The sequence below is a fragment of the Melampsora larici-populina genome, assembly GCF_000204055.1.
Source record: "Melampsora larici-populina 98AG31 unplaced genomic scaffold MELLAscaffold_23, whole genome shotgun sequence".
NCBI classification, from domain to species: Eukaryota; Fungi; Basidiomycota; class Pucciniomycetes; order Pucciniales; family Melampsoraceae; genus Melampsora; species Melampsora laricis-populina.
This window is the reverse complement of record NW_006768787.1, coordinates 1,050,132-1,072,577: the sequence shown is the minus strand read 5'-3', so window position 1 is coordinate 1,072,577 and position 22,446 is coordinate 1,050,132. Positions and strand designations below refer to the sequence as shown.

At 40.3% G+C, this 22,446-nt stretch overlaps 2 protein-coding genes across 2 annotated transcripts; one reads left to right on the top strand and one right to left on the bottom strand.

Annotated features, from left to right (window-relative positions):
* Positions 1-16,679: 16,679 nt before the first annotated feature.
* Positions 16,680-17,619, top strand: MELLADRAFT_48758 (uncharacterized protein; the record flags this gene model as incomplete). The annotated part of the gene is made up of 2 exons (XM_007411085.1): positions 16,680-17,170; positions 17,271-17,619. The coding sequence occupies 2 exons, from the start codon at positions 16,725-16,727 to the stop codon at positions 17,617-17,619; spliced, it is 795 nt and encodes a 264-aa protein (XP_007411147.1).
* A 1,339-nt stretch (positions 17,620-18,958) lies between these two features.
* Positions 18,959-20,467, bottom strand: MELLADRAFT_116780 (uncharacterized protein; the record flags this gene model as incomplete). The annotated part of the gene is made up of 5 exons (XM_007411049.1): positions 18,959-19,431; positions 19,512-19,775; positions 19,842-20,068; positions 20,138-20,243; positions 20,315-20,467. 5 exons carry the CDS (start codon positions 20,441-20,443, stop codon positions 19,126-19,128), a joined length of 1,032 nt encoding a protein of 343 aa, XP_007411111.1.
* Between the last annotated feature and the right edge of the window lie 1,979 nt (positions 20,468-22,446).

The window sequence follows — 22,446 nt, the reverse complement described above, 5'->3', positions numbered from 1 at the left end:
GGACAAAAGTAAGCAATTATGTAACACTTACATCAATGAGTCGTTTTTGCATAATCAATCGACCTCGGCCCAATGGGACTAACTTTTCAAATACATCAGAAAAGTTTTTCGAAACCTGTTTAAATGTCCTTTCAATAGCTTCATCTTTACGCTGATCAAGAACTTCGATAAGTTCAGTGATTGATTCAGCTGATCTTTCTAATTCTTCTCTTCTTTCTGTTAATTTATCCCTCTGTTCTGTAAACTAGAAAAGTACGATGGCCACGAGGCATCAGAGATCATCAAATGAACAACATGGTGGAGATCAGTCAAAGGGGTACCAACGTTTTGATACTGCTCGAAAGCCTTCTTGTTCACATGAGCGAATTTCTTGAGTGACTCGTTAACTTTATGAAGCGCTTTAACCAACTAAATCGAAGTGACAAAGAACGACATCACACTGATCAGTGCACTCACTCGAAAAACCCAGATAATGGAAAGTTACCAACCCTTTCCGTTCTTTCCCCAATATACTTTTCAAAAGCTTCTTGTGGTAAGACACCCAGATTACGAATATTTGTACTGCATTCATCACAACGTTGAATAAGGATTTGTTTTTTAGCCCAATATCGTTCAACGTTTTTACTTTGTTTTGACGTGTTACGGCTATCATCAGCTTGTTGACCTTGAAGTTTTTCTAATTGAGACTCGATCTTTTGAAGGCTCGTTTGAAGGCTATCGAGTTCTATCTGGATGGCTGCGGTCCAAAGATGAGTCATACGGAAAGGCGAAAACGCGATACATCAATTTCCATCTATCTTGAGTAGGTTCATTAGAAAAGTGCAAAAGACTCACACTCGAGTTGGGAATTGTTTCCTTCGATAGAACTTTCCAAACTTAGTAGTTCCCGTTTACGCGCCTCGATATCGAAAGAAGAAACTTGCGAAGAAGTCACATGATCATTGATATCCTCTAATTTTTCTTTAATCTCTTCAGCAGTCCGGTATAAGTTTTCCTTTAGTTCCGTTTCTAGAGCAGTCTTTCGCCTGTGTAGCTACATGAGATTTTGAAACAATGGTGAGCTTTGAGCCACAAAACCTTATGGGATTTCAAATACTAACTTCACTTTTTTCTTGAGTGATTTGAATGGCCTTTTCTTTCAAAGTATCCATCTCTGTTGTCAGTGAAGCTATCCTATCGAATTCTTCATCACTTAATGTACTGGTCATCTTGCTTTTCATCTCTGTCTCATGTGATTCGATTTGCTCCTTAGCAAGACTAACATCTGCCTTCTGACTCAGAAGGTGGCTCTCCAACAAAGCTATTCGTTTCTTTAAATCTGCTTCCTCTTCTACAAGAGTGGCAAGAGCGTGATTCAGTGGTTCTCTTTCATCTTCTCTTCGTTGTAACTCAGTTTCAGAGTTCTTAATTCTCCCAACAAGTTGAGTGATTTGTTGATCCAAAGTCCTGATAGATAACCTGATTTCGTGTGACTTAGCAGCGTCTTCATCATACTTAAGTGACCAGGTCGTAATCTCTTTGACGGAATCTAATCGACTTCTGTTCGTATGTTGATATCCTCCGGAGATCGTACCTTTCTTGTCAACCTTGTCACCATCGAGAGTGATGGCACTGAGTTGATGACTACGAACATATGCACCAGCGATTTCAAGGTCGGGACATACGATAGTCTTTGCGAAGACTTGCTCAAATGCTAAACGATATGTGGGATCATATCGAAGCTTTTTGATTCTAGGAGAAAGCGCCACGTCAGATATTTGACAGAAGCCATGAGTTGTCAATTCAAAAATTACTCACATTGCTACGGCATCATTAGTCGAAGGATAGTTGATTTGCTTCGGTCGTAGACGATTCAGAGGAATAAATGTACACCTTCCCTTTTTTTCCCGGGTCATGGCTTCAAGTACACGGGTAACTGTCTCGTCGGTGTCTACGACCACATGAAACAGGCTGAATAGATGACATATGTGAAGACATCGTGAAAATATTCAGCGCTGATATAAGAGAGAGGCAGTGAGACCGACTTACGAGTTCCCGGCCGTGGCTTCTGTTGCTGTCTTGTAGCGATCCTCAACTTCGAAAAGCGAATACAAAGGTCCATAAAGCCCTTCAATTTCACCATCACTGATCAACTTTTGAATAATCTCCAATCCTTGAGCGGTATTCTGTAGTAAAACTCGCTGAGATCAGATAGACTCAGCCACCGAAGCTAAATGGAAGATGACTGACTCTATCCATCGTCATACTTAATTCTTTCATCGCTTTATCGCGTAGGGAAGCTGCATGTTGCATTGACCGCGATACTTTGGTATCTTCTTTCCATAGTGCTTTACGCTTTTCGGTCAATTTGTTGTGCTCTTCTTTGTCTTTTGAGAGATCGCGTGCTAGCTCCTGCAAACGTCGTTTGCGTTGGTCGAGTTTGTCACGGGCTTCTTGCGATTGACTTTGTACTTCAGCTAACGATTGTTTGGTCCCGTTCAAGTCATTGGAGACTGATCTGATCATGCCCTCGGCTGACTCTAGCACGCCTTTCAGCTTACTGATTTCAGACTTCAGGTGGGCATCGCGTTCTTTCTGAGTTTTGAATTGGTTCGATCTTCCCCGTTTGGCATAGAGTGCGTCTACCGTGTTTTTGACATGGGCCAAACGTTCTGTACATGCGTTCGACTCTACGGCTTTGGCTGCGGCTTGAGGTGCCACAATCGCGAGTTCGCACTCTTTGTCTTGAATCTCCATCTGCAGTTGCGCTAGCTCCTCTGAAAATCTCTGCTTGTTCTTTTGATCTTTTCCTCTCACATCTTCAGAGTCTCGCAAAAGGCATTCTACTTGAGTTTTGGCTTTGATGTTATCCCTTCGTTCGGTTTCAACTTGAACTTTTTCAACATCAAGACTCTCTAAATTACGTTTAGCTTCGGCGAGATCAGAATCCAATTGAGTAATTTGACGTTCTCTCGCTTGAAATAGAGAAGTTCGATCAGCTACAGTTTCGAGCTCTTGACGACGATCTGCATCAAGTTGTTCTAAACAATCATTGGCTTCTTTCAATTCACGTGAATAAATCCCATATTCAAGACATCTCCTTTCTCGATCCTTCTCATGATACTCTTTCAATTCTTCTTTTTCTTCATCTAATTCATGTAATCGAGTTTCAATGTATTCTAATAATTCATCAATCTTCACTCGTTTTGAGGAGGTATCATCCATGATTTTGACTGATTCAGTACGTCGGTCTTCGTAAACTTGGGTACCTGCCACTTCCTTGAGTAGATTGAGTCTTTCAGAATCTTTGATGTTGGTGAGATGAGTGATCTTTCACACACAAGAACATCCCAGCAATCGTGACGTTAAGCAAAAGCCGGTGTGTAGTGTAAAAATGACAGGTCAGCTAAACATCGTTCACAAAGTGTGAGAAAACTACAGGGATATCTAAATGACTGACCCTTCCCTGAGGGACAATATAATAAGGATTACTTTTGCTAAATCCAGCTGATTCAAGTAAAGACATGATCTCCCCTTTAGGTGTAGACTTTTTGTCCAGAGAGTATTCATCCTTCTTTGAACCGATAGTCCTTCGGATAATCACTTGAGTCTTGCCTGTTGGAAATCGATGATCCGAGTTATCAAAGGTAGCTTCCACAAAGGCTGAGAATGTCGAATTATTATCAGCACCCTCGTGCAAAAGACTTTGTCTTTCCTCTCGACCCAGAGCATTATATTGATCATTTAAAAGAAATCGAATTGCTGAAAAGAAGTTGGATTTGCCGGAACCGTTTCTACCAACGACCACATTGACTCCAGGTGAAAACTCTTCTACTATCGTAGCATCTCGATAAGACTTGAAGCCTTGAATGGTCAAAGACTGCGAAGACCAAGAATTTTGATGAGTGTCGTGTGACTTGGGTTTTTAGGCAATACAAAGCAGAGAATGATCAAGATGAGTTGTCTGACTTTGATAAACATCGCTTTCGTCAATCGTCGCTAGGTCAACACCTCATCGAGGGTTAAATATCAATTAAATATCAGCGACGGTTTGACGCGATTTTGTTTCGACGCGTTGAGGTCAAAGAAATCCAAAACTGGATGCCGACTTGTCTCAGCATCCATTTTAGCCCCGCGTAACTACCCGAGCCACACACTCAACTTCTCGATTCTCAACCCGAAAACTCGGGACCGGGTGACTCTTTGCAGGCTGTTGAAGGTTGCACACTGACTGTCATGAGGGAGGCGGCCGGGAGAAGAGGTGTTTGCTGGTCTTTGTTAATTAGCAGCATACTTGTTGTGTGAGCCAGAAAAGTTTGGCTGGGGACTTATTCAACCCTACATATCTCTGTAGCTTGCATACAAATATCCTCTTGAACAAAGAAAAGTCCTCTGTGCCTGCTCAACCTACACATACTTGTCCTTTGAAAATTCTCTCTTTGCTTCAGGAAAGCACTGAAAAACAAACTTGAAGAATTGCTTTCTGTGTAACATTTCAGTGCGTCTGGTGTGATCTCTGGACAGGTTGGTCAGCTTTCTCCCTGATTTTGTTTTTTTTGCAAATTCCACAATCACATTTCTCTTTTATTTTTGCATCAAATCAGAAGTAGGCTACACATGTGTGTGTAGATTAAGCAAGTGCACAACTCTTTTCCTTGGTCCCAAGGATTTCTTTTGTAGGTTAATATGGAGCATTGAAAAAGTCCCCAGCCAAACTTTTCTGGCTCACCCACCAAATTTTGTGTACAAGTTGTATGTCCCTCTCTCAACTAATTTTTCATTCAAGAGGTACTTTGTTAAGTTGGACCAGAATCTATGGTTAGTTAGCTGCACCATGTTGTAAAGCTGTCATAAATATGTAAGCAAATGTCATTGTGACACTGCAGGAATTATGAAGTTCATAACCCAATCCAGCAGAATTGTGGTGTCTGAGTCCACAACTTGTCTCAATCACAAATCTAGTTCACAAGTTTACCTCAAGCTGTAGTCACTTGGTTTGGCAGGTCAAGCTTTACACTATTCCAAATTGCAAATTTACTGCTGAGTTGAGAAAATTGAGAAAACATAGAAAATTATAGAGGAGCTGGGAAGCGTCAGAGATTATTTTGTATGAATTCAGTCAATCAGTACCACTAATTTTAATTTCATTATTTACTTTCTCTTGTCATACATCTTAAGAAGCACATACAGAGAAAGTGTTTTTGGAAGAAACTGATGTCTCCCTCTGACGTTGAGTTAACTTGTATAGGGTTTATATAGAGATACAATCTTCAAGAGAGTCATTAGAAATGAATCACATTGCAAACCAAATGTCCTTTGCTTTAACGTTTTCTCTTGAGGGTTTGGGTTTCAATACTAACAATATTTCAAAAAACATGCCCCTGGTACACCAAGCCCACGTGAGATGCAAACGAGGTAGACCCACAACAACCCATTCTGGAGAACAAGATGTCAATAGGGTGACCAAGGCTACATAGCCCTCACTCAAGCTTGTCACCTGTTCTCCATGTGAACTTTCTGTGAGCAGCAACCTCACATTATGCTAATGTGATGTACCAGCCTATCAGTGGGTGAGCTGATGTGTGTGGGTGTGGCCTATCAGCCAGGTGCTCAGCGCCCAAATGAGCTTGGGTGCTGGTAATCCAGGCCTATCCAGGCTGATTTGGGTGGTGAGTGTGTGGCTGACACGTAAGCTGGGGTGTGTGAGGACCTCTTGATCACATCCTCAGTACACAAAGCTGCTTGGATGATGGAATCCAAGATCACATAAGTTCATTGCTACAAATGTGGCTATTCTTTCATCATCAGCATCACTAAGATACACCCGGCAGCAGACCAAAACATGATCACACAAAGCCACCGTGGTCTCATCTGGCACAATGCAAGATTGATTTGTTCAACTGGTGTTGTTCCATATTTTGATATTGCCAGTTCAAAAGTTTTAGACATATTGAAGTTGGTTTCATCTAATTTTGAAACCGAGTATGAGAAGTGATTTAATCAGATAATTGTATATATCTTGCATAAAAATATTCACCAATATATCTCAAGAAATTCAACTAGAAAAAAGAACAAGAAAAAACACCCAATGTGATTAAAGTAATCCTGATGATTGAGGCTGCTGATTTGTTTTGTTTTTCATCATCTAAACTCCTACTAATAAACCCCAAAAAATCATGTTTTCCATTCCTTCCAAGAAATACATCTCATTGATCCAAACACCCACCTAAAATGTTTCAACTTTTTCAGTCAAGATTGATTACTTAGGACAGAAAGAAGAAAAATTCAATGATTTTTGAACTCAATAGATTTTATCAAAAAAAACTAACTTGACTTTAACCACTTGAATAATTTTCTTTGGCTTATTTAGATACATCTCCTTGATGATCTGTATCATCTCTTTCCAATCTTCTTCCAATTATAATTGCAACTTCTATACCCCCTAATGTCCTTCTATCCAATTTGATTTCTTCTGGTTCCTGATGCCTAATTTTTTCAATGGTGAAGATGGTCTATTGTGTCACTGAAAACATTATTCAACTTCCCCAAGTGGGCAGGAAAAAGTGACTGGGAGTATAATTTGTCATAAAATGATCTATCACTCCACACCTGAGCCATAACACCCACACTACATATGTGTAGCACGCTCAGTGAATATGTGGTTATCATGTACATACAGTTCTGCTCAGTTACACTGCAAAAATAATGTATTTTTCCCAGGTGAAAAATGATTGACATTAATGCACAAAATGATTAATAATGCAGAATTAATGCAGAAAAATGCAGAATTAATGCAGAATTAATGCATTTTTAATCATTTTGTGAAATAAATGTAATCATTTTTCACCTCGGAAAAATACATTATATTCGCAGTGTTATCTGCTCATCAGGATAAGTTATTCATATGTAATACATGCTGTAACTTTTTTGAGATTGAAAAAAGCATTCCAAAGATTGACTACATACACTGACTCAATGTTTTGATGTAATCTCATCAACTCAACTGCATGTAACACCCTTTCTGTTACTAAGAAATAGCTTCAACAATATTGCCTGAGCACCTACAGAATTATATGTAGTGAATTTTGGACACAATTTTTTCAAAGTCAAAAAAGTTACATGTGGTATAACATGTGATTTATTTCTGCTGGTGGGCAAAAAACTGAGCAGACCTGTATGTACATGATAGCCATCTATTGACTTAGCTTGCTGCACATATGTAGTGTGGGTGAAATGGCTCAGGTGTGCAGTATTAGATTCTTTTATGAAAAACTGTACTATTAGTCATTTTCCTCTTACAATTTGGGGAAGTTGAATGATGTTTACAGTGCGTAGAGTAGAGTATTGACTTAATTCATATTGCCTTGCTGCATCTTTGCAAGACAACCTGTTACAATTCAGAAAGAATCTTTTTCATCAGCCATCCGGTTTTTCATGTGTAATCAAAGGGAGGTGCACAATTCTGTGGTAACTGATCTCATAGCTACGCAATCAATGTAGACAAGCAGTGATGAAAAGTTTTGTCAAAGAAAACAAACCTTTGCCAGAATCCAAGTTTGTGTGTGTTATGATTCAACAGATCTTGAGGCTGAGGTAGAAGATCTTCAATACTTTCTTTAACCCGATTACAAATATGAATTGCCGGAGTATCAACAGTCTGAACTGGAACATTAAACCAAGACAAACAAGTTGATTTGTACAAACATTGAGCTGGTGATGGCAGGAGAGACATGTTTTCAAAAAGCAGGCTGTGCAGATGTCACAGCCAGGTGCCTTTGGGTGTTGTTTTGCAGGCGCTTAAGCTACATGATGTCAAGTATGACATCATAGGTACATGTCACAGGTCCTACAGTACCCGTTGATCACTACATATCCCATTCCAGTGTTCCACTGTCAAGTCCTTGATCATCCAAGGGCCATCACATCTCACCAACCACCTCAATCTTGGAGCAATTCATTCTTCAACTTCTGTCAATTCTCATTCTGATAGGTATAACTTTGCTTGATTGTGGCTTGCATGGTCTTATTTGATAGAAACTTTGCTTGATTGTGGCTTGCATGGTCTTATTTGATAGATTTTTGATCATTAGGAATCAAATGTTTCAAATGTTATTTATTTCTTGGGAACATTTGCGATTGACATAATGGGAAACATGTATTTTTGAGTCTTCAAGTGTACAGCATTCACAAGGTCAGTATCTTGTGTGAACAATTCAAGGCATTCTTTCAAGCTGACATTCTGGTATATCTTACATCTTTCAAAACATTGGCATGGTCACCGGTGTTTTTCTCTTCTATCCATCAGGTGCCCAGCTGCTGGTGGTCTTGCCATGAATTACCACTCAAATTCTGGGGACTCCTATAGTAATGAATTGCCAATTGGTGAGCAGATTAATCTACAATGACGTGAGCTACTATCCTACTTGTCACACTTACTCATATCTTTCTATTTTCAAATATGTTCCTGAATGGTATGTGTTGTCATTGGTATCACAGTTGAATTATCCTTCTCTTTTGTGGTCTATTCTTTTGGAAGTGGAAAGTTAAGTGCAGCCTTGTCATTTTAATTTTATATGGTGGATGCAAAAAAAACATGACTTGTTCAGCATTTGCACATTGTTTCATCCACACATTCCTTCAAATCATTTATTTTGTTTCATTCATTCTCAAAGCAGAGCTATTATCATTATGTCATTATCCGTGAGAGTCACAATGCTTGTTAGTTATTCCATATACCTATGTCTAGAGAAAACTTAATGGCCAACATAGACGCCTTGGGTTGAGAAATCTGAGGCATCATTGGAGGCAAATCCTCCAACAGACCTTGTCTGAGGTTTCCATCCAAGGTATTCTTTTGTGCTGAGAATTACCTCGGATCAAAACCTTGGGAAGCTTCTGTCCAAGATTTGGCACCCAAGGATACCTTGGGTTTTTCAATCTGAGGTTACTGTGTTGGTGGCGCTTTAACATATAAAGAGATGTTGTTCAAGCCCAAATTTGTTTCCTTACAAAAGCATCTAGTCACTTCACGTACTTTATGTACTTTCATAATTACTCAGCGCTCTCATCCTTGCCACCTTGAAACAGATCATCATTTCTTTTGAATTTAGACACTGTATATCCAAATTATGAATATGAAAGTGTGCCCCTTGAGATAGGGGCAAACTGAAATTTTACTTTTGTGTCACATAATATATGAAGAGCATCCAAACACACTCTGAATTTAAGCTACAACCCCTCTACTTAGATACCAAGAGCAGAAGGGCTATTGTTAAGCAAACCATGCACCTGCTGGCTATGTAGAGCCTTTATGTATGAAATTATGTAAGCAAGCTGTGTGGGGGGCAATCTCATCCACAGTTTTCAAAGTTCAATTCATATGTTATTAAGGGAATTCACACACACACACAAGTTGGACAACAAAAACAATGCAGCTATCCTGTTATTTTTCCTGGTCTACCAGACTCTGAAGCAGTGGCAAAACTGACCAAGAGGATCTTCAAGTGCAACTAGAAAACACATAGCTCTATATTACATTATGTGTTGGCTCACCCAAAAACATCTGTAGGTTAATGCCCAACGTGCCAGAGGTGATGGATCCCATCAAGGTCAACCAAGCAATGGACCCCAGAATAAGGGGGATCTGTTTGATCCACAATAGATGTTCCTATTGACTTTGTGAAGGACAACTTAGCCAATGTACCACCTCAAATGGCAATTTGCATAAGTGATGGATCCCATAACCCAGAATTGGGCGCAGGAGCGCCAGCTCTCATCCTCAACACCATACACAGACCCCAATCACTGTTCACTGGAAGCCCAGGGCAACCAACTACATCAGAAAGACATTAGAAAGTTATGAAGTGGGTATCAAACAGATATCACCCATTTATTCACACACTACAAGAAACATAACATTTTCTGGGCAGAAAATTAAATTATTTGTATACAAAAATCTGGAAAGGTCAGAAACAGAGCAAAAAATATGAAAAAATATGCATCCTGTTCCTTGGTTTGAGATCTCCAATCTGCATATTTTTCCTTATTTTTGGGGTTCATGTTGGTGAGTGTACTAACAATAAACCCTCATAATCATCAGATTACCACCTGTAACAGATGCTGGAATTTGACTGATCAGTGCTGAGAGAAAATTTTGATTACTACAAAACCCCATAGCTTTGTCAGTTATGGCTCAAAACACTCGATTTTGAGTGCATCGGGAAGCTGGTATTTTCCTGAAGATAGTTCATAAATGAAGCAAATACATGGCGGGCCTGCAAACAAAGATATCCCTGATGAGATCGAATTTAGCATATCATCAAATAGAATGTCAGTCATTGGGATTACACATTTTGTGTTACAATGAAAGTTGTAGTTCAGGAATCCAGCTTTCTAATACACCTCAAATCTATTGTTTCAAGCCAGAATTGACAAAGTTATGGGGTTTTATAGTAATCAAAACTTTCTCTCAGCACTGATCAGCCAAATTTCATCATCTGTTACAGGTGGTAATCTGACAGTTATGAGGGTTTATTGTTAGTACACTCACCAATATGAACCCTAAAAATACAGAAAAATATGCAGATTGGAGATCTCAAAGCAAGGAACAGGATGCATATTTTTTCATATTTTTGCTCTGTTTCTGACCTTTCCAGATTTTTGTATACAAATAATTTAATTTTCTGCCCAGAAAATGTTATGTTTCTTGTAGTGACAACTTATTGAGATACCACCAAAATTGAGATGATGTCATCAACACGCAAATCGTGCCGCAGCGTGATACGGAGTACAGTACGGTGCGGTACGGTGTATGACCCGTAGGCTGCGGTACGGCTGATTACGGCCCGACCGTACCGTAGTGTCAAAAAGCAGGGATAATGTGGGGGCGGTGCCGTACCGCTGCTCAGCATTTCCTTGCAAACGATGACCGTAGGCCGGAGTGGCTACGGTCACTACGATCAATAATCAGCATTTTCCCAATTGGGCCATTGATTTCCATGGATCCCAAAAGGATGTCTGCAACACGCGCCTTTAAGCAAGGGATAGGTGGGTTCCTATTACTTTTTTTTTCACTCAAGTCGTACCTTTGACCCTTTCCACCTTCTTCGTTTTGTCTCATCGATTCTTTCAAGTGCTTGTCCTTGTTTTTCCTCTATTCTTTGCTTCTCTTTTTTTTATTAATCATTCATCCTACCCTTCCGTTTTTGTATTCAACTTTCATAATCCTCAGTCAATGGCATCTTTCCTCACTGCTCCTAATTCCCAGCTTGCCGTGCCCAACTCTACTCAATCATCCCGTCCAACTAGTCCTGGGCCGTTGCGACGCTCTTCTCGGCGCAGTGTTGCTTGTTCCTCACCTGGATTTGTACTGAGTTTGGGAGACTCACATCGGTCATTGTACCAACCTTGTGACAATGACGAATCCGACGACAAGGCCTCATCCACCGGTGACCACGATCCAGAACTTGAAGAACAGGAAGATTTGACGCGAGGAGATCCTCATACGCCCACTCATTCCAAGAAGCGCCCAGCAAAAGGCAAAGAAAAACCTGAATGTGCTAAAAAGCCTCGAAAGACCAAGGCAAAAGGCAACACGCGCACAAAAGTGACTGTAAGTGTACAACTTCAAGTCCAACTCCCATTCTTGTATAGTTTTTAACTTACTTTGTTGTAATCTAAGGACTTCACTGTACCCAAAGGCATCGATATTGATCAAAACAGCCCCGAACGACAAGTTATCAAGCCTTTCAAAAAAACTACAAGCTCTGGTGTTACTCACCTGTTGTCGTATTACAAACCAGTGTCAGTACAGTTGAAAGACAATGTAGGTTTCATTTGTTGTTTATCCAAACTGAACGTGATGTCAACTGACTTCTTGATCTTAATGACAGCCCATAGGTGTTCTACGAGGTTACGAATGTAAATACTGTCCTGAAACTCTCAACCGCGGTACAGATGGCAATAGTAACCTTTATGGTCATCGAGATGGCTACAAGAACCGGGAACCTTGTGAAGGGCGCACCATTGCCATGAGGGAGAAACGACATGGACTTCCACCGACCTATCAAGAACGTATGAAGGCACGCGAGGACTCTTCAGCAACTTCAGGCACCAAAGGCTCAGCAGGACTCATGAATTCCTTCATCACTTGACCTCCATTCAGCGTGGACATCCTGAATGTCCTTCTGGGGATTTGGGTCCTTCGTCATGCCCTCCCATGGGTCAGATTTCAAGATCCGACGCTCTGTGCAGCATTTCACCTAACGCACGCAAAGGCCAATCTCAGGAGTTCTACGTGGGCAGCCACAACTGCAAAGGAACTTCATTTCTCTTTACACAACCAGCTGATCAGCAAAATCAAAGTAAATACACAACATCTAACCATTTATAAAATATCATTCATTTAACTAACTTGAGTTTGTACACTGCAGGATAATAAAAGCAAGATTTGCCTTGTCCACGACGGATGGACAACAAAAGGCGATCGTCTGGCTTTTATAGGAGTAACCGCAACTTGGATCGATTCAGATTGGAAATATCAAACCAGCCACCTAACTTTGAAGTTAGCAACATGGCACCATTGTGGAGCTTTGCTTGCCAGACCAGTCGGGAAGTTTTTGATCAAGCACGGACTTCATAGAAAGGTCCATATTTAATTTCATCTTTTTCAATATTTCATTTTATCGGTTTTATTTATTGTTTTCAAATCTCGTGTTCAATACTGACATCTCCTGCAATTTTACAGGTATTAGCACAGACTACTGACTCGGGTGCCAACAATAAGACCATGGCCGACGAACTCCAAAAGATGTTCTTGAACGCTAGCGACTCGGTCTTTTGGAATTTGTCGGAAAATCATATGCGATGCTACTGTCACAAAATCGCTCTGGTTGTCAAGCATGGCCTCAAGACCCTTAATATTTCAGCGGGTCATGTCAAACCCACCACCCGATCGGGGGCCACGGTGTCGGTTCCTACCTTGGTCCTCAATACTGGAGAGGAAGGCGTTGATGTCCAATCTTCTTCAGATGAGGATGATGCGGGATTGGAACCCAACACTGCAAATGCCGATTGCAAAGATGATGATTGTGTCAATGAGGAACCTGTTGACACTACAGAACTGGTCAAACGGGCTTTGTTAAAGGTGAGTCAGTATTTGATTTTCATATTTCAACTGGCGCCTGACATTTCTCTTTGAATTTCTTGCAGTGTGACAAGGTTGTTACATTGATATGTTCGAGCTCATTGTGTCGACAATGGTTCAATGCACGAGCGAAGGCCCAAGGACTGAAAAGTATCATCCATGGTTGGGGAGTGCGCTGGAATGCTAAAGTTGATAGTAGAAGGTGTGCAACTGCTGGATATGAGGTAAGTTACAACTTAACTAATCATATATATAAGTTAATTTTGCTAATTCACTCATATCCTATTACCTGGTGGCAGATTATTAATAGCATGTTACACACTGATTCGAAAACCAATCGGTTCTTCCGAGTTTTAACCATCTCCGAGGAGGAATGGAATGCTGTTTGTTCAGTGAACGAAGTTTTGGAGGTGCGTATTCCATTCCAATGTTTCTTGATGAAAACTTTTGATTGATCAATTCATGTGGTAGGTGTTTGAGCGTGCAACCAAACGCATGGAGGGCAATTTTACCTCAGGATGCAAGGTGTTGTCGGAATATTGCAAGGTACAGAACAAACTGCAAGTCCTCCAACAAAGCAGCGCCTTTCCTAGCCTCAACATAATGATCACTGAGATGCTGAAACATCTCAAAGCTTACGTTGACGAGGCCGCCGCAACGGAGGTTGTCCAGATCGCCACTATCCTCAAACCACGACACAGAATGAACTACCTCAACAAGTTTTACCCGGATGTGGCAGATCAAGCAAAATACTCACTAGATACCATTTTTTCAGAGTACTCTGACAACATGCCCAAACCACGAGCTCCTTCAGTCCAAGTTGTTTTGGAAAATCAACCTGAAGAAAGTGACAATGACGAGGATAATATGTTTCCAGCTGCACCGGCAACAGAGACTGTTCAGGATGCTCAACTTGAACTTCGACGCTACCTTGAAGGTGCTCATCCGATTGGCAAAGGGACCAGTGTGCTTGACTGGTGGGCCATGGGTACCCTTCCTTACTTCACACTAGCATTATCTTACTCTTCACTAATTTAGAAACTGTATGCTACATAGAGCAATGCAAAGATTTTCCCAGTCTTGGCAACTATGGCTCGGGATTACCTCTCTCTCCCTGCAACTTTGTGCGCGGTTGAGCGTACCTTTTCTTCCGCTGCCGACATCGCCATCTCAAGCCAAGGATCAATGAAACCTTCGACCATCTCACAGGCTGTTGCTTGCCGAGAATGGTTGAAGGGCAAGGCCGTGCCTGCTGGTAAGTTTCAGGACGCGGTCACTTACCTTCTAGATCATGAATTGCACGAGGGGAAAAAGAAGAACAAAGAAATTTGAGCTCTGTTGATTACGTATGGTTACTATTATTTCAATTTGTGTAGATATATTTTTAAATCATTTAATTGTTCTTCCTTTTTTTAATTTTCTTTCTTTGAATGTGCCTCTTTCCCTTTCCACATCAAGTCTTTTATCTCTTCATACTATTTTTTAATTACATTTGAGTGAATCTTTTTTCTTTGTGCCTATGCACTGCGTAAGCGTTGCCTACGGTGACTACGGTGGCTACGGTGCGGTTCACTACGGGGTAACCGTACCGTAGTCCGAACATTGGGCTTAGAATACCCTTAACTACACTACGATTTGGTGTGGTTTTAAGGCTAGACCGTAATCCACTTCACTGCGGTATGGTTTGAGTTTTGATGTCATATGACAGCATAAAACTGTACAAAACTGCTCCTGTATTTCCCCACCATAAATATATAGTTTATTATACTTCATCATGTATGTAAAAGTGTTATTGTTTTATTAAATCTTGGTTTTAAAGACTTCAGATGTGAGATCTGGACCTGTGAAAGGTCTGTTTGTGAAAGTGTTGCAGTGGTTTTCTGCATTTCTTCTCAAGTTTTGAAGATAATTGAGTAGTTTTTTTACTATAGAATTAGTAGATTAATGTTTTGTATATTAAAGCAGTCTGAGGGAGTTCAGTTAACTTCTACTTCTATCAACCAAAATATTTTTATTTTTATTTTAGTTCTTTAGTTCTCTTAAAAGATCTTACTTAGTGTTGGAAGAAAGAAATTGCACTGTGAAACATTATCAACTTCTTGTGTAGTGTTCTTTTAGACTTTCTTCATAGCTTAAGCACTTTTAGTGTCTAAGGACCTTGGTGATCACTCAGTACAGTCTTTTGACTAGTCTGAGCTTTTTTGGACCAGGTTTGGTACTGATTTCATCAGTAGAAAGGATAACATAATCTTATTGCAGGTTTTGGTTGTGGGTAGGAAGAAAAATTGGGGTTTTCAATTGTACCCTCCACTTTGAACTTAGAGCTTTCTAAAGGTTGAGGGCAGCTTACTGGACCAGTTGTACTTCCTTTCTCTCCAGTTGTACTTCATCCCCTCTCTGGCTCAGCCTACGCTACACTGTGTAGGATTTCTACCCCAGCATTATAAGACATCATATAAACCACAAGAAAGAAATCACCCCAACAGATACTATTTGGAGGGGCACTTGTAGCATGCAGGTGAAGATCCATTTTGCAACATACCTAACCAAAGATATATCATCTTCATTCTGGATTGGAGGGGAGACAGCCCAATGTGGGTAGCTTCTGAAGTGGTCAAAGCTATTGAATATCACAGGACTCAGTGTCCTGTTATGCCTGCAATGAAGCCTGACAAATACCTGGTATGTATCAATTTCATAGTGTAGGACCTTTAAGCTAACATATTTTGATCTCTAAGACCTCAATTATAAGCTCAATGGGCCAATGGAGAGAATTTCCTTACATCTGGTCTGTCATGGAACAGCATATATTCTTGAAAGATGGATGTCAATCATTCCTACATGTTGCTGTTTGTGCAGGGAAGTGAAATGTATATAAGATCACATAGACTTTGTCAGCTTTTGAGATCCGTTGAAATTTGTGTGGTTCAAAGAAACAATTTTATTTACATTACAGACTGAGTTGCAAGGATTAATATAAAGCAAAACTCAGTCTCATATTTGATGCATGCAAAGAAAGATACAAATAAGAATCAGCATTCTAGAAATCAAGACTGGAACATCAGTTATCAAATTAAACAGATGTCAATTGAAGGTAAAACAAAAGGTATCCTGCTATTGACTCAACTCAGAAAAAAAAATTATTGATCAGTGGATGCTCAGCTTCAGGTGTGTGGCTCAACCCATACAAGTCCCTCCTTGAGAGTGGCAGAGGTACATAGGACTTGGAGTTGGTTGAACATAGGGCCACTAATTCCATGGGGGCTTGTGCTAAGCTAGTACTGTAACAGAGTAGGTTAAGAAATGAAATTCTTGAGATTTAAAGAGCGCACATTTTGAGCACCTCTTCCTCCAATTCTGACCAAAACTGGATGTGTCAAGCCACAGGGAAGATTGGATGTTCCTCCCAAGCTTCCGGAAAGCATGGCCTGTTGTTGACGCAACAGGTGTCCCCCGGCCCCGAGGTAGCCCCGCCCGGCCACATAGCTCTACGATTTAGATATCCGTTAAAATAGGTTTCGACTTTTTATCTTTCGGAGATGCGACAAGAAACAGCCAAGTATCGATCAATCCTATAGACTTTCAGACCACTTTCTTAAAAATGTGGCCATTTGGAACTTCAAGCTCAACTAGCTCTTCCCAGCCTGCGACTTGCCCTCTTGGTCACGATTCATCATCAAAAACCTCACCTCCGCGTGATCACCCTACCCAGTTACCTACTGATCGAGAAGTTTCTTCAATCCCACGATACCGAGATGATAGTGAAGAACAAGCCAATTGGGTTTATCCATCACCAGCTCAATTTTATTCTGCTCTAGCAAGAAAGAAACAACATTCTCCAGAAGTCAATGATATGTATACAGTAGTACCAATTCATAATGCGGTCAATGAACGGGTTTGGCAACAAGTTTTAGAATGGGAAGCTAATTATGGCCAAGGTGCATTTGATCGATGGCCAAGATCTGGAAAATCTGGTCCGATGTTATGTAGTTTTCGTGGAAGACCAAATGATCGTAGTCCGCGTGCTTGGATGAAAGTTCTTTCTGGGTAAAAAACTTATGATTCTTTTTCTATCTTGACCACGATCATCAGTTATTTTTAATCAACCTTCTTTGACCCCGTTTTGGGGCGTTCTTGTGAATTTGAGCAGGTATCAGCCTCCTTTCGATCGACATGATTGGGAAGTAGTCCGACCTACCGAAGAAAGGATGCGATACGTGATCGATTTTTATCCCGGTCGAACATACAATCCTGAAGCTGGCACATCGGCTACATCATCATCACCTCCACCTAATTTGGCTTTCTATCTCGATGTTCGTCCAGCACTTGATAATTGGGAAGGGATTCGAATGCGGTTACTTAAGACTTGGGACGAACTCAAGTTTGGTTCCACATCTAGTCAACCTGAGAAACCAATTACAATTCCTTCATCTTCAGCTCCTTCTCTCAACGGACCAGGCTTATCAAATCCTCAGAATGCCTCCCCATCGCAATAAAGGCTTCTGAGATGGGAAAACGCTAGATATACACTCTGAAGCAGGTAAATTGGTCCTCTAGACCTTCTCAAGAAGTTTCTTGCTTCATTTGAATACCTCGTGTCAATGATAAAGAATAATATCACCACTCGATGTTATGAATGAGCCCTGTTTCAGCGATCACGAGCTCTAACGCTGAAGGCCCCTGAGAGTTACCCAGCTGTAGCTTACTCCTGAAGACCATTTCATCTTCTTATCATATCTTATCTGTGTCGAAGTAAGAAGTTGACATTGACCAAAGATCCTTGATATAACAGCAGCGACTGCATCTCAGAGAAATATTTGGATACCATGTGCATGGACAAGTTCGAACAATGTCCCAGTGATTTTGCTTAGAATAAGGCTTCCCTCCTGCTGTGTGGCCTACATCAAGCACGGTAGTTTACCAATCGCAAATCATGAACTGGTACTTGAATTTGGGATACCATTAACGAAGGGTTTCAAAGGTTTGGGTTGGTGGGTAGATTCTTGAGAGACGGCAAACTTTGCATAGATGCCTTCGCTTAAAACCCCAGTGCACTGCGATACTTCGACGTCATTAGTTGTTCTGGTCACCAGTATTCCTCTTTACATTTGCTCTCTTTTGTTCTTTTGCAAGCGATCTTTCACACCCAACTTTTGTTCGAGTATCTTCATGGCTCTGCCTGTTGGCGTATTCATGTTTTGTTCTAAGTTGCAATCCACACGTTTCCTGCTAACCTGATGCTGAAGGCACTTTTTGATGGCGCTCGATCAAAGACCTGATCTGAAAGTTCTATAGTATTGCTCTTTTTAATGCAAGTTCAAAGGTTACTTTAGAATATGAAAATCATACATGCAAGGAGCAACTGTTGAATAGATTGGAAAGAATATAGGTGTAAAAGGCTATTTTTTATGCTGGCACTCTGCATTTGAACTTATACTCAAAACCAATGGTTCCTTCAGTATATTAAAAGCATAAACGTGGGAAGACCAAGAACAGCTGTGGAATGTACACATAAAGTGTTTGAGTTGTATGGAGAACATTGCTTGTAGATTTTCCAACGCGGCAGACAGTGCTCAGTAAGTACAATCTGAATCAGGTGACTTGTATGGGATAAAAAAATTGCTCTCACAGCTTTGGAATTGTAGTGCAGCATAAGTTAATTGGCAGCACAGATTGGTTCATCTAGAGTTCCATACATCAGTACATCCCAGGGGTATCTTAGATCAAATGATCTTCAGAAACTCAGAATCAGTATGTGTTAAATTCCTGTGTGGCACCTCAACCTTAAAACACAGATTTGTAGCTTAGATACTGGCAGAAATTTGAAGGGGGCTTGCTTGGATATTCAACTTTTTATATGAATAAGTCTGAAGAGAAAACAATGAGGAGAAATTTCAAATGATGCTAATGATGATAACTTAAAAAAATAAAAGAAATAATGGTAACTGAGCTTTTGAGAATAATGATACAAAACTTGATTGAGAAAAAGAAGAAGAAAATAACTATCCTTCAATAACAGATGGATCATCATCAACAGGTAATTGAATAGCTTGTTCTCTTCTAAGTTTTCTAACCCTACCAATCTTAGCACCAATTGTACCAGCCAAACAAAGCAATTGAAGTGCTGCTAATCCAATCATGGTTCCAGCTAATAAAGGTTCTTCTCCTAATTTTCCCATTCTACCACCTCCACCTCTTATTACACCTGCTGTGAGCCAAATTGATCCAATGGTCCATATCACATCTTCCATTAAGAGGGTCACAAGCGAATTGATCACTCCAATTGCAATGATAAGTCCAAAGACAATCTGTATAAAAAGGTAAAGAAACATATGTATAAGAACTTCTGGACTAAAACACAAGTTAAAATGTTAATGGAAAGACGTACCCAAACATGCGCACGATGATGTGCTTCCCATTCTCCATCAGGTCTAATCTTATACCAACCCAAAGCAATCAAAACAGTTTGGAGTATATCGACTTGCCAAAGAACCAGCAAGAAAAGACGCAGCGGTAAATGAACAAATAAGAAACTAAATGGCCTTTTAAGAGCAGAAGTAGGAAAGTTCCTAAGTAATGAGAAATGTATTGAGAGTAAGAGTCCAAAGATTATAATCAAAAGAGCTGCTGCAACGCTCATCAATCGACCTGCCTAATAAGATTATAAACAAAGATCGATCAGTCACACGCCTTTGTCAAGTGGATTCGAATAGCGTACCCAGAAAAAGGGCCAAAGTGTGAAACAAAAGAGTGCAAGAACGTATCGAAATCCCAGAGCGTTCACAAATAGTTGTTTAGTTTGTTCAGTACGATATCTTTGATTAGAAGTAAAGACGATCATAAAAGTAAGAACGACGAGAAGAGTAAAAAGAACAATCCAATAAAGTCCAATGAAGATCGGATCGGGAGTGACAAGTGTATAGTATCGATTATTGATTTCACCCACTGTTTGAGAAATTCAAATGAGTGGAAGGAATTCATGATTTGAGAAAGAAAGAAAGAGATGTAATTTACTGGATGGTTTGATGATTATAGCTGAGACAAGGTTTGCAAACAGAGCGCTTAGGGTAGCGAATGGGATAAAGATCTTGAGTCGAATAAGGTCATCTTGTTGAACAGGCTGATTTGAAAGAAACACTTCAAATCAGTATTGGCGTATTTTGAAAGAAAAAGTGAATATTGAAAACTAACGATGAGATCAGCATCTGGATCATAAATTGTACCAGAGTATTGATCATGATGTTGATGATGAGTTGATGGTTGAGATGGAACTGATTGAATGATTGAAGACGAGATGGGTTCTTGTTGATTTGTTGTCATGATGGAATTGGATCTGGTAAAGAGTTACCTGAAGCGACAAGATGGTAAAATGGTGGCGTTGAAGTTGATGACCGTTATGACCGTTTCAAATTTGAGCATACACACATTACGTCATTTCTGATTATATGCGCGACTCCTTCAAACCTTGTACATCTATTAGCATCTATTCCACAAATTGATGCCTTGTCACAACTTTTTTATTTTGTTTTTCTCAAAGGTTCACGTCAAATTAAAGACCAAACACAACCATGCATCAGCTGAATGATGCACCCAACTGAACAAGAAGCTTCTAATACAGGCCTTTATTGTATGCATTTTAGCTCGAGGTTCAGTGAATCATTGGACCCAGGAAAGCTCCTATTGGGATTTGTGCCAAGAAATGTTGGGATTTGGCCTTGGATTTTACCTATGTTTGTGACAAAAACATTGGAATTTGTCATGTTTGGCCAAATGTCTGTACTGGCAAATGTCAGTTCTTTGGCTCAATTTTGGGCAAAAGGTTGACAAAAGTGACATCATAATCATAAAAGAAATAAGTTGTTGGGTTACTAGAAGTTATAACTCTCCCTAACTTAACTAAGTCCCTCTGTGACCCAGACACTTTTTCCTCGCGAGCTCGGGTGTCTGGAGAGGGACTTATGACTTATCGGGCTTCCCTGGTGAGCCAGCAGGGGGTTCAAAATTCAAGTTTGGCTTGGAGGTCTTTTCAAACCGCAAAAGCTCCCACTTCCTCTCAATCAACCACCTTGCCCATTTGAACTGGAGCTACCTGTGCCCATTATCATCAGATCTGTCTATTCAGATTTGACATATCTTGCTCTGAGTTTTCTCAAGAAAGAGAGAAAGATTTTGAGATTTGTGGTTTGGTGACTGTATTTTGGAAACAAAATTTAAAAAGGACCTAAATTATTTCTCTTGCATTAGAATTAATAATTGAGCAGTGAACTTCGTTCAAAAACCAAAGTTGTTTGTCTAAATGTTCTGAAGATTTTGCTCTCCTCAGAAAATCTATATTGTATCAACTACAGAAGATACCAGGCTGTAAAAGAGCAGAGCCTTTTTGGGTCCCTGCTGGTACACCAAAAGTAGCTGATAAGTCCCAAGTCCCTCTCCAGGGCACCGAGCTTCAAAGGTAAGAAAGCCCCTGCGAGTTTGGGACTTGTGTTAAGTTAGTAACTCTCCCAATGAGTTTGCTTTCTTATTTTTTCAAAATCACTTCTATTATTACACATCAAAACCTATGAAGACCCACAGCCATTTGTCTCACCCAAAATAGCCTCTCTCACTGCCCACAATACGCCCACCCCGTGATTGTGCACCCACAGGGCCCACCCCCTTATCATTTGTCTTGGTGAGGTTTGTGCCAAAAAATGGTGGGGATTTGATTTTTTTTGGATCTGACCTGAATTCATGTTGTTTTACAATGGGATTCTCAACATAAACCCCAATAAGAGCTTTCCTGGGTCCTGTTAAGACCAGGATTGAAGAGTAGAGCCAAGATGCTAGTTGTGTGATTATGAGATTGCAATGTAAAGAAGAGAACAATGTAAAAGGCCCTGAGCACTGGGGTATGTACAACGTGGGTGACACAGTGTAATCATATACCCAGTACTAGGCTCATAACACCACTCCCCCCCTTATACCTCAACCTCCTCTTGACAGGTCATGTATCCTTTCACAGGATAGCATCAAGAACCCATTGGGAGAAAACCTTCACCCTCACTTATCTTCTTTGTGTCCTGAAGTATCTCTGTTCTGCCATTGGGTATTTATCATTAAATTCCTTAACTTGCATTTGCCAAATTGGTTTCAGGTTCCTGTGGGTCACTGGTGCCATGAGTTGTGGTTTGCTTCATACCCTTTCCAGCTCACAAAGTATTCAATTTCCCCTTTGTGTTTTTTGTTTGTTTGATACTTCATTAATTCCATATTCTTCACTTCCTTGAATAATTAATGGTGGAGGTGGATCTTCTGTTTGACCTTCAAGTTCACTTTTCTTGAAT